The 12,754-nt window shown below is 41.4% G+C and overlaps 1 protein-coding gene across 1 annotated transcript in view; it reads left to right on the top strand.

The window, feature by feature from the left end:
* The window catches only part of PNOC (prepronociceptin), a 41,860-nt gene extending 31,778 nt beyond the window's left edge, over window positions 1-10,082 (top strand). Inside the window, exons 2-3 of the mRNA XM_081944317.1 lie at window positions 2,774-2,915; window positions 8,541-10,082. Coding sequence (XP_081800443.1) covers window positions 2,790-2,915; window positions 8,541-9,107 — 693 coding nt within the window. The 5' untranslated portion in view covers window positions 2,774-2,789 and the 3' untranslated portion in view covers window positions 9,108-10,082. The remainder of the gene's footprint in view (window positions 1-2,773; window positions 2,916-8,540) is intronic.
* The last annotated feature ends 2,672 nt before the right edge of the window (window positions 10,083-12,754 follow it).

Here is a 12,754-nt window from a genome sequence, read left to right as displayed (position 1 = left end):
TGGGGCTATTCTGCTAGATTAAGTGAATGTATAATTGCATAGCACTTTCTTCCTGGATTGTTATACAAATGAAACAAGCTGGGAGAGGACGCATCTTCCACTCCCCACCACCAGTGATAGTGCTTTCCCTAACAGCAGATACAATTCATCCATTGAATGTTAGTCTTTGCACAGCTTGTTCACAGATTCCTTGCATTTCCAATAATGCTGACATCTCTCTTACCCTTCAAATCCATCTTCACAATCTAAAATTTGCTGGCTTAATTTTGGAGACCCCAAACCAGATTCAGCTAACTGAAAGGCAGAGCCTTTTGATGTTCCAGTTGTCAACCTTGTAAATCACACAGGGGTGGAGAAAGAGATGCTTGTAGAAAGCTATAAAAGGGCTCTGTCCATGAGTAGATGAGCTGCTGGGTCGGCTTGATCAAACCCAAATCTGGTAGCTATGTGGCCTCTGATAAATTAGTAGCAAAACTGATTGGTGGGTTTTTTTTTTAGATTTTAGGCTGCCTGATTCCCAGGTAGCTCTGGGAATTTTGAATTATAAAAAAATTAAAAGCAATAACAAGATATTAATGTGAAGATAATTCCTTTTCTCTCTGGATTACAGAGGTACACTACATCTACATAATAAAGTTCCATTTATCTATCATACCTATATATTCACAGATCATTCCTACAAAAGTCTGCATAGCTCCATTTAAGGCAGACTTATTTCCCCCCTAAAATATAAATAATAAACTCCTAGGGACTAATCTCTTCTGCATCTGTTTTCTATATGCCATTGCCAGTGTATTTTACAGGATCTTAATTGCTTTCAAGATTACATCTTTGCAATGCAGCTAATGGGCTAATTTGAAAACCAGTAAGATATTGAAGAACTAGTGATAATGTGGGATAAGTATTTGTGTATTAGGGGTGTGCGATGCTTCAGAGTAGTTTCTAAAAAGGTGATTTGGAACATAAGGAGGTCCCCCTTTGAAAGCAGCTGCTTTGTTTCCTGGATTACACAGCAGTTGCACAGAGGGGCTATGTTTGGGCCTCAGGTGCTTCAAGCATCTTTTTTTCAACTATTTCCAAAATTTTGCACAATGTCTGTGTTCATCTGCATGCATAAAATCAGAAAAAGGAGGACCACACAGTCTTTTGCTCCTGAATAGCTGTAACTAGATAAATATAGATGTAACCTACCCATGTAAGCTTACCATAGGGTAACCATAGGGTTACTCTATGGTAAGATGGGTGGCCAATAAATTTTATAAATAAATAGATAGACAGCATTTAAGAGCTCGGTTTGGATTGTAACATGATGATCCAGAAAAAAATGATATGTAGGTAAAAATGCCAAATCCAGTCTCAACATAGGGTTGACTGTGTGACAAGCCATTTATGCTGGTTAAGGACGATGAGATTTATAGTCTGACACAACTAGGCACTTATTGGTAACTTTTCAAAGTACAAAAGTAAAAAAAAATTGCCGAGTCCCTCTGGGGAGAGGGGGCGGTCTAGAAATCTAATAAATTATTATTTATTATTATTATTATTAATGTTTATCCTAATAAGTGATTTTATAGAGTTTGAATTAGAAATACACTACATATTATTAACCAACAAATTTAAGAATGCAACTTTTTGGTTTAAACATTAAATACTTATAATTAACCACTTTTGAAAAATATTTGTTTAGAATAGTCCACGGGAAGAGATTTCTAAATAAAACCAATTTTTATGCAAACACAGTAATTCAATATGATGAGTTATAAAGCTCCCTAATAGGATAAATTTACCTTTATTTTTTTTTTGTTTAGAGTCATGCTGTTTTATAAAGACATTAATAGACTTGCTTTGAATGTACATTTACATATATTTATAAAGCAGTGCCTTTTAGGCATGAACAAATCCTTGCATTCCCACAATACTCTTAATCAAATCAAACACTTAGGAGATATATTTGCCCAGCATGGTAACCTCCATTAGGGCTTAAAGCGTGCATGCACACACATACACACACAGGGAGATTAGTTTAAGATTCAGTGTTTGTGCAATCCCAGAAAAATAGAGTAATTTAGTAAGCAAATCATATGAATGAGCCAGTATGTAGCATCTTTCTTATTTTGTGCTTATATTTTTTCTCAGTAGTGCAGAAACAAACCTAGGCAGGAAAATGACAAATGATGAAGCAAAACCTATATCTCCGTTCTTTGTTTGCCTTCAGTTCAAAGGACAATGAAATATGTCTTCCTATTCCAGGATGGTCCTCCTGGATATGTCTGGAATTTTAAGAACAGGTGCTGGGCGCCCTTACAAAATGGCTTCTAGAGGATATGGGGAGAGAGACTTGACTGTTCACAAAATAGCTGCGAATGAAGTAAACCAGTGAGTTTATTTCCTGTCATCTTCTGAAATCCCCGAAGATGGTGGTTCTCACCTACATCTTACTTTGGGGGATTTCTTTCTGAGTAGGTGGGCGTAGTCCTAAACAATATACTTTCTAGTAGCCATCAACTTTCTTATTTTCTAAAAATTCTATGTTTCATGTGGAACCAGAAGCAGTTTTGTAACTAGAGGTGATGCGGGAGGGTAGTTCTTAACTTGGTAACATGCCAGTTTCCTTAATATTTTCATGTTTCAATGAAAAGAATAAAAACCAGAGAGCAAGACGTCTTGCAGGGAAGCAGGAAGGTGGCTGTTGGTGTGGTGTGGCGCCAATGTTAGTACATTGCCAAGCTTTTTCTTGCTGGAAATAACCGTTCTGTAATTCCTTCTCGTGTAGCTTCCAACGTGACACCATGAGGATGCTATTGTGGGGGATCTTGTCATTCTGCTTGCTGGTCTATGCCCATGATGACTGCCGGAAGGACTGCCTGAACTGCCACAGACATCTATACAGCCACCAAGATGACTTCAGCCTTCTGGTGAGTAATCCCAGCAATTACCTTTGCATATATGTTCATGTTCTGGGTATGTCTAGCCTGCCTGCCTGAACTCTTGTCAATTGAAAGGGAGGGAAGGAAGGAGGGAAGGAAGGAAGGAAAGAAGGAAAGAAGGAAGGGACTTTCCATTAAATAAGCTTATTCTACACTCCAGTAGAAGGCATCTGCCTCTCCCACAATATCTGAGAGAATAGTCATGCTTTGGGTTCCTTTCATAAAACAACGTCATCTAATAGGAACCCGGAGGCTTGCATTTCCCTCTAGCAGTAGCATATCTCTGAGATTCAGATGACCCAACCCTGTTGTTTTTCCCAAACTTAAAAGTTTTTAAGGGTTTTTTTCCCCATGCAGGTACTGGGTCTGACTTTAGAGTGAGCCCAATTAGTAAACAGCTTGAGTTGTTGAATATGTTGCATTTGGCTTAAATTTGTGTTATTTTATGTTTTGTTTTCATGGTTTTTATGTTCATTCTTAATCTTGCTTGTGTTTTTAAGTCTACGTTAGCCACCAAAACCATAATTTGCAAGGTGGGTGGATGGGTGAGACAGATGGACAGTCAAGCAGATATTGTGTGCCTTTAGCAAGTGGCTTGAGATTATGACTACCACGATTGTTCTTTTGGTTCATTACTTGTGGTTCAAACTAACACAGTAAGATGTAAGAATGCGGTCATTAATGCTGTTCTCAACATTAGGAAATGTAACCTTTCATCTGTAACTTCAATTGCTAATTTTCTATCTACTGACATGGCTAGGCAGTTTAAGAGTCAGAATGAATGAATAAAAGTGGCTAACTAGACCAGTCTTCATCCTGCTGGCAGTAGAACCTCTGTACAATTAGAAATTGCAATTGACAGATCATTAATATTCATTTGAATAGCCTTTCTGCTCTGTGCCATGACGCATGGCCTCCTCATTATACAGCAATAACAAATTTCCATAATTGGCTCCACCTTGAGTCAACTTCCAAGGGCACTGCAGAAGGAACAGACCTTTTGCAAGCTGCCCCCAGGAGAGTAAAGACACGAGGACCATGTTAAATGAGGTGGAAACAACTGGTTTTTCTTAATTTGAGTATAGATAATGATCAGTAGATTACCGGAGCCAAATAGATCTTAAGGCAGTTTCGTACAGGCTCCTCTGAAAGAGCACCACCATGAAGAGGTTTTTTGTAGGTAATCTAGAAAATGCTATTGTTTCAATTTCACCTTCTTTGGGCAGTCATACCTTCTATTCTTCAATCTTTTGGTGCTTGGGATCCACAAGGAAACCTTGGAAGATGAAGACTGTACTGGTTGAGATGAGGCCAACACTGACAAGGTTTTTTGATATATTTTTTTGGAGGGGGTAGAGGTAAAATGAATTATTTGCTTTTAGACTGCCCACAGCTACCCTGTTTCCCCCAAAATAAGACCTCTCTGGATAATAAGCCCAGTCAGACTTTTGAGCACATGCACTAAAATCAGCCCTCCCCTAAAAATAAGCCCTCCCTAAAATATTGCAACGCAGCAGCAGCCATGAGGTGACCATGCTTGCCTCCTCCTGCACTTCAAAAATAATAAGAGCCCCCCAAAAATGAGGCCAAGTACTTATTTCAGGGGTCAAAAGAAAATGAGACCCTGTCTTATTTTCAGGGAAACACGGTACAGGTCAAGTTAAGTAGGGGAGGGCAAAGATGCAAGCAAATCTTGCTCATTCCCAAAATATTAGTTCCCTTTTGTAAAATCATTTAGTATACGACCACAGAGGCAGAGTCCAAAAGGTGCTTTTTTCCAAAAGGGAACTGGAGTTTCGGGGGGGGGGGTGTTCTTTGAAAATGTTTTGCTTTTCATTCCAAAAGGTGCTTTCTTTCAAAAGGTAGCTGGTTCTGAGTGAGTGGTGAAGAACTGAAGAAGCTTCTTGGATGAGAAACGAAATATCTTCAAGCAAAAAAAAAGTCCAGTTGCTTTTGGAAATCAAGCATCTATGGGAGAACCATGACCTGGATGACTGAGAATCTCCATAGACATTCTCTTCTAAGAAGCTTCTTCAATTCTAACTGTTATAGTCACCAAACATACCATGCCCACATAAATAATCGGCATTATAGCTTAAAATGAAACCTCAGAATTGATTTCCCCATGCAGCATCTATTGATTGCTCCTCACACCTCATTCCACATTCACCAGAAGATTCAGAGGTGTCAAATTGGCCCGCAAGCCATATGCGTCACACACGGGGCCATGCGCACCCCAGCTCCGTGAATGGAAAAAACATCACGAAACGTCATGTGACGGCAACGTGACACCACAAGTTTGACACCCATGAGATAGGTCATGTCGAGGGGAATGGGCTGAAATGAGAAGATAGGGATCTCTCCCAGTGGTCCTCACAAAACCTATAACAATTGAACTGTTTCTGAAGACCTGTGTAATGCTGGAAGAACCGTAAATCCTACAAGAACATCCTAGTTATTCTGTGGATGTGGCACTGGGGCAAGGCATAAGGCAGAATGAAGAGTCATAGGTGGACATAGGTATAATTTACATAGGTTGTGAATGAGGAGTTTGAAATCCTGAAGACACTTCCAAATGACGATTTTCGTGCTGGTTTAAAAGCAGCTCTTAATTTCTGTCACCATACGATGACAACAGAATGGTTCAAAACATTCTAAGCTTCTGCAAGGGTTTGAAATGTTTTCCTCTTTTAAAAGGAATTGTTACCCACCTCCCATTCCTAGCAAGACCTTTAAGGGGAATACATTGGCTTGATAATTTCTACCCTTCAATAGTCCTGATGAAATAAAGTGGATGAGGTTGACAAATTGGTCAGTTTCCTCCTTTTCTTTGACACAGGACCAGTAATTACGAAGTTGCTTTGCTCGTTCTTTCCCTCTTTATAGATCTTTTTTTCTCTTTCTCCAATCCTTTATCTGAGGCAGTTCAGGTTCAGGAAGTGGTAGTCATTCCTCCTTGTTTGACTCCAAGAAGTAAAGACAATTGCTGATAATTTTCAACTCTATCTGAGAGATCACCAAGTGAAAAAGATTGTGATGCACAAATGCCCTCAATTATTGACATTCACTCTAGTGGTGACACTTACTACGTACTCCAGAAAATCCCAGTTCCAAAATAAGGCCTGTTATTTCTGGTAATAGTGATAGAGAAGACCTTTTCTGACTCCAACCATATTGTTCAAGCATCTTCTCACTACAGAGCTAATTCATCACAAATAGCCATTTAAAGAGGTTGTTAGCATCTAACGGAAAGCAATTATGAGATGGCAACCAGGGCTGACACTTCCCTTTCATTCAAAGGGAATTGAATTCACAGTAAGAGGTTATTAAAAGCCAAGTGTGATCAACCCCACTTTCGTTTTTCATGCCCACATTGCTAAACCTTTACAGTCATGCTTAGTATTTCTAAAAGCAATTGTTTTCTCTGTTAGCAGTTGGATTAGCTGCCTTTTAACGGTACACAAGCTATTGTTTTCATCATGTTTTGGGGTTGTTGGTTTTTTGGGTACATCTGCAGACATGAGTTTAGACAAACAGCCTATCAAGAGTGGCAGAAAATCCTGGGATTTGATTTGATGCATTCATTTATAAGAATATTTATACTGTTTTTACATAACTTTGTTAAAAGTTCTTGGGAAATTGGTGGTACATACACAATGAATATAAGTTTAAAAAAATAACAATGCAAAATCTATCATTTGACAATATGTTTTTTTGAACATAGATACTTCTCTAGAATTCTTTATTGGGAAAAATGATACAAAGACCACAAGCCCTATTTTTGTTTTAGAGAGGTAATAAGCATTTCAGATATGCATTTTTATGTTCAAACCCTTGGAGAACCAGTACCAAAGAAAATGCATTTTTCCTTGCAGAGTCTAATGGAGAGTAGTTTCAGTGTTAGGGGATTGATTCCAAGAAACAGAAAGAACAAGAAATATTCTCCAATCCATAGCCAGAACCGGGTACAATCGGTATTCAACAATGTTTTATAGGAGCAAACATTTGAACATTGGCTTCTAGTGGCTGCAAAAGTTACCATGGTTTAGTCTTTCAAGATGCTTCCTTAGGAAATCAATGCCATTAGTGACAAGTAGAATCTACCACTTCCTCATTCCCCTGAATTAAATGTTTCATCTCTTCAAACTTTTAAGATAAAAATAAAAACTACTTAATTCAAATTAGACAAACTGATGTCCTGCATCTATTCGCCAGAGCCGTGGTGGCACAGTGGTTAGAATGCAGTATGGCAGGCTGACGCTGCCCGCTGCCAAGAGTTCAATCCTGACCGGCTCAAGGTTGAGTCATCCTGCCATCCTTCCGAGGTGGGTAAAATGAGGACCCAGATTGTTGGGGGCAATATGCTGACTCTGTAAACTGCTTAGAGAGGGTTGTAAAACACTATGAAGCAGTATAATGCTATTGCTATTGCTGGAGTGCAGTTTCCAGAACCTCCTTTGACTGGGCACACAGCTAGATTCTTGAAGACATCCTGGAGTGGCTGTTCTTATTAATAATCACCACCAGGGAAGAGACTCCTAATTTCTGACAGATCTGGTGATTCAACAGCAACACAGCCTGAGCATCTGGCTTCTGAGAATTCTGCACATAGATCATAGATCCATGATTAAATCTACAGAAGAATGAGCAAGACTAAGCGAAAAACAACAATTTTAGAAGATTGGATTAGAAAAAGAAATCAAAAGTTGTAGCATATTTAAAGATTGATGGCATTTTCTCACCAACCTCCTAGGAAATAATGGAACAATTCCATTTTGAATGACCATTCTGATCAGTCTTCAATGGCCACTATTCATATAATAGGAGACTGATTTGAAATTGTCTTCTGTTTCTACCACTACTACTATTAGATTACCATTATCTGTCAGATCATGAGTAAAAATTCTTAGTGAATTCACTGTAAGGACCAAATCCAAATGGATGTATTGACTTCTGAATTAGTCTGTAAACCTGTAGGACTTAAGGAAAGTCATAATTTCCAGGAAAGGAAATCAGAAGGAATGTTATATTCTCTATTGCAGCCATGGATTCTGAAATTCACTCTTTGTAAATTAAGCTATATGTCTAAGAAAAAGCAGAAACAGGATTATTTTAAAACATAATTTACTGTAATATACCTCTGACTTTCTTCAGCAAAGTGTCAACTTTGAACTGAATCTGGCCACAGCCACCTTTATGTTCCTCAGTTGCCACCCAGAGGTAGAAGAGCGGAAGGGGAATGCATTACTAGACACAACAAAGAGCTTTCTCATAAGAACCAAGGTCATCTCTACTGGCAACAGATAAGGTTGGGGAAGGAGCCCGCCAATTAACCCAATTGGCCAATGTGACCTGCAACACTTGGGGATGGGGTTATTTCCTAGTTTAATTATACTGAAACTGCGGGAAAGATTTAGATTCGGTTTTCCTTTGAAACTGTGCTGATATGATGTACTTATTAAAGAGGACCTTTGAGAAGGAGCCAGGTCTCAGAGTTCTGATTTGCTTGAGTTTGTTAGTCAGAGAGCCTTGACACAAAGATTATGATGTGTACCTTTCCTTACATTCAGAAAGTGAGGCATATTACTAACTGTCCTTGTTTCCTCCCTACAGATCTGTGTAATGGAGTGTGAAGGGAAACTGTTTTCCAGTGCTACCTGGGGACTTTGCAATAAAGCCATCAGCAGAAAAAGTTCTTTGTTGCTAGACCACAGTAGCCTGGAAGAAATGAAATGGCCACTGGAGATGTGGGATGGCAGCCTGAAAGGAGCCAGAAGTAACCTGAAACATCACAGTGACCTGACCAGAATGCTGGATCTCAGCGATGGAGAAGATAAGCAAGTGTCCAAATTGAGTGGTCTCATCCGTCAGCCAAAGGCAGAAGATGACACTAGTGATGGAAGCCAAACTCCACTTGGGGATTTACAGGATCAGCTCAAGATTCCCAAGAGGGTGGGCGATTTCCTGAGGGGCCCATTCAACTACGGGGAGATGGAAGAGCCCGAGGTGCAAGCGCTCCAAAAACGATTTGGAGGCTTCATTGGTGTTCGGAAATCCGCCCGGAAGTGGCACAACCAGAAAAGGTTCAGTGAATTCCTGAAGCAGTATCTGGGGATGTCCCCACGTTCCGTTGAGTACGATGGCTTGGCTGATGACCTGAAGGAACCGAATGAGATTTGAACAAATTGACTTTTCCTGGATTGTTGTCGTTGTTGTCGTTGTCGTTTCCTTCTCAGATTATAAACATGTTGTGAATTGATTTCAGAGCTGCCATGGCCAAAGAAGCCAACCCCATTCGTACTATTCTGCTTTGTCAATGATCAGCCAACCAGTCTTAGCATCGGAAGGGAAGTCTATTTTCTTTGAAATAAAATTCAGAATCGCTTTGTTGTAATAATATTTCACAATTTTTACATTTGTATGAATAAAATTGAAAAAAAAATCTACATTTAGTATGGTTAACACGCTAGAGAGCAGGTAATGGAAACTCTTTCCTTCCATTATATTACCTTACTATGTTTAGGAAAAATCATTTTCATCGGGGAAGTGAGCTTTCCAAAATGCAGCAGCCGACTTCATTCTCACCAGCAGTTTCCATGGATCCAATTCAGAATCTTACCAAGCCTGTTCCTTAGAAAGAAAACCAAGTTTTGCTCCTGTGCATTTGGGGTGTTTTTGACCACTTAGGAAAACTGGATATAAAACCAGATTCCAACTCCTGGTTTAAGGCTTCAGAGTTTTTTTTAGAACTGAGATTTACCTAGAATTTTAAAAAAACAATCCCTGATTGGCTTCCCACTGAGGTTGACATCTTTGATATGGCAGTGCTATGGTATTTGTGAATTTTTATTATCAGTTCCCCATTTTCTTTCTCTCTCCATGGCATGTATTTTGTCAAGCCTGCTGTCTCCATGCTGTCATTTTCAAAGATGTGTTTTATTAATTGCCAGGACCAGGAGCAAGTGAATTCCTCTTCACTGCTGCCTGCTAACAATTTTCGGACAAGTCGCATGATCGATAAAGAAATAATGTAGCTGGCTTGGGTATTTTTCTTCTGTTAATTATTGAATGTTAAATATCTAAAAAGGGGAACAAATTCTGTCCTTTTTGATTTCAGGCACAAAGTTTTCTCCATTAAACTTGTACATAGCAAAAAGAAAAAGAAAAGATTAATAAATTAGTTTTCTATTTCTACTGTAGCATTGTGATCGACACACTTTCAGTGGCTACATGCTTTCTCATCACAACTTTAAAGCTCTGCTTGCGCATCTTATAAACATACGAGTTTCTAATGCTAAAATCCAGACCATACTTAGATGGCAAACAATTGGGAGGAACACTAAAGGATAGCAAAGAAATAGATGAAAATATTGTCATTTGGAAGTCATCTAGATTGTTGCAGCCCATAACTAAAAAATAAATAAAAGCTTTCCTTAACTTGATGCTTAACTTGATGCTCACCAGAAACACTGAACTTCCAATACCCAATACTTCTACCTAGCAGAATGATGCTAATTAGGAATTCAATGAGATGTAGCCTTAGAAATAGAAATATTATTTATTATTTTTATTATTTCTTGGATTTCTAGACCGCCCCCTCTCCCAAAAAGGGACTCGGGGCGGTGTACAGTCAATGCAGATAAAAATACAATCATAAAACAATTAAATGCAAATTAAATAGAAATTTAATTTGTTAGCCGCACCCTCTCCGCAAGGGACTCGGGGCAGCGTACAATAAAATATACATACATACATATAAACATAAAAATACACACATATACATACATATACATACATGCATGGAGGAAGTAATAATTAAAAATACATTACATTAATAATAATAAAATTAAATTAGTCATTAAAATACCCCGAAATAATAATACAATTTAAAAAAGGACTGTCAGGAGGAAAAGGATAAACTACGGTTGAGCCAGGCCAGACAGTTGAAAGAGGTGGGTCTTGAGCTTTACACGGAAGGAGCGGAGATCGGAAGTAATCCTGATATCAAGGGGGAGGTCATTCCACAGGGCTGGGCCCATCACAGAGAAGGTCCTGCTCCTGGGTGTCACCCCCCGACACTGTTTAGCGGACGGCACCCGGAGAAGTCCCTCTCTGTGTGAGCGGATTGGTCATAGGGATGTATGGGGCAGGATGCGATCCCGCAAGTAACTAGGTCCTGTGCCATGGAGTGCTTTAAAGATCATAATCAGAACCTTGAAATGCACCCGATAGACCACAGGAAGCCAGTGCAGCTTGCGCAGGAGAGGTGTTACATGGGAGTACCTTGTCCTCCCCATAATCACCCGCGCGGCCGCATTCTGGACCAACTGTAGTCTCCGTGTGCATCTCAAGGGAAGCCCCATGTAGAGAGCATTGCAGTAGTCCAGGCGAGACGTCACCAGCGCATGGGTGACTGTGCGCAAGGCATCCCGGTCCAATAAGGGGCGCAATTGGCACACCAGGCGAACCTGGTGGAACGCCCCCCTTGCCACGGCTGTTACATGGTCATCCATGGACAGCCGGGCATCTAGGAGGACGCCCAAATTGTGCGCCCGTTCCATGGGGGCCAGTTGCTCGCCCCCGATGGCCAGAGATGGAAGCAACTGGTTGAACAGGGGGCCGGAAGCCACAGCCACTCCGTCTTGGAGGGGTTGAGTTTGAGTCGGTTGTCATCCATCCAGATCCGTACGGCTTCCAAGCACCGGGACATCATTTCGACGGCCTCGTTGGGGTGGTTCGGGGTGGAGATGTATAGCTGCGTATCATCAGCATACAGATGATATCCCACCCCAAAGCCACGGATGATCTCGCCCAGCGGTTTCATGTATGTGTTGAACAGGAGTGGCGAGAGAACCGACCCCTGCGGCACCCCACAAGTGAGGGGTCTCAGGGTCGATCTCTGCTCCGCTGCCAACACACGTTGCGTCCGGCCGGAGAGGTAGGAGCCGAACCACCGTAAAACGGTGTCCCTGACTCCCAACCCCCCCAGTCGGCGCAACAGGATACCATGGTCGATGGTATCGAAAGCCGCCGAGAGATCTAATAGGACCAGGATAGAGGAACAACCCCTATCTCTGGCCCTCCAGAGATCATCAACCAACGCGACCAAGGCTGTCTCCGTGCTGTACCCGGGCCGGAAGCCGGACTGGCGCGGGTCTAAATAATCATCTTCCTCCAGGTGACGTGGAAACTGTTGGGCCACCACACTCTCTACAACCTTCGCTAAAAAGGGAAGGTTGGAGACCGGACGATAATTAGCTAGCTCCGTTGGGTCCAGGGAAGGCTTCTTGAGTAGGGGTCTCACAACCGCCTCTTTCAAGGTGGCCGGCAGAGACTCCTCGCCCAACGAAGCGTTCACTAGGCCTAGGAGCCAGTCGCGTGTAACCTCCCAGGATGCCAGTACAAGCCAGGAGGGACACGGGTCCAATAAACATGTGGTAGGTCGCAGACGTCCACGTAACCTGTCCAAATCCTCGATGACAACCGAATCAAACTCCTCCCAGAATGGTCTCTCAAGACTCGCCTTGGGCGTCTCCACTGGACCACTGAAAGGGACCCATCCCATCCGGATTTGAGCGACTTTGTCCTGCAGATATTTCCCAAATTCCTCTGCTCTGCCCTGTAGAGGGGCTTCCCGCGGCCTCTGAAACAGGAGGGAGCGGGTCACCCGGAACAGGGCAGCAGGGTGGTTATCTGCGGACGCAATAAGAGCGGCACAATGTTGACGTTTGGCCGCTCTTAATGCCACAAGGTACGTCCTTAAGTAGGTTCGTGCCTGTGCTCGGTCAAATTTGGAGCGGGAGGATCTCCAACGACTCTCTAGGCAT

Source organism: Natrix helvetica, assembly GCF_964273705.1.
Source record: "Natrix helvetica genome assembly, chromosome: 2".
NCBI lineage: Eukaryota > Metazoa > Chordata > Lepidosauria > Squamata > Natricidae > Natrix > Natrix helvetica.
The sequence above is the reverse complement of the archived record's forward strand: the minus strand, read 5'-3'. Positions and strand labels throughout refer to the sequence as shown.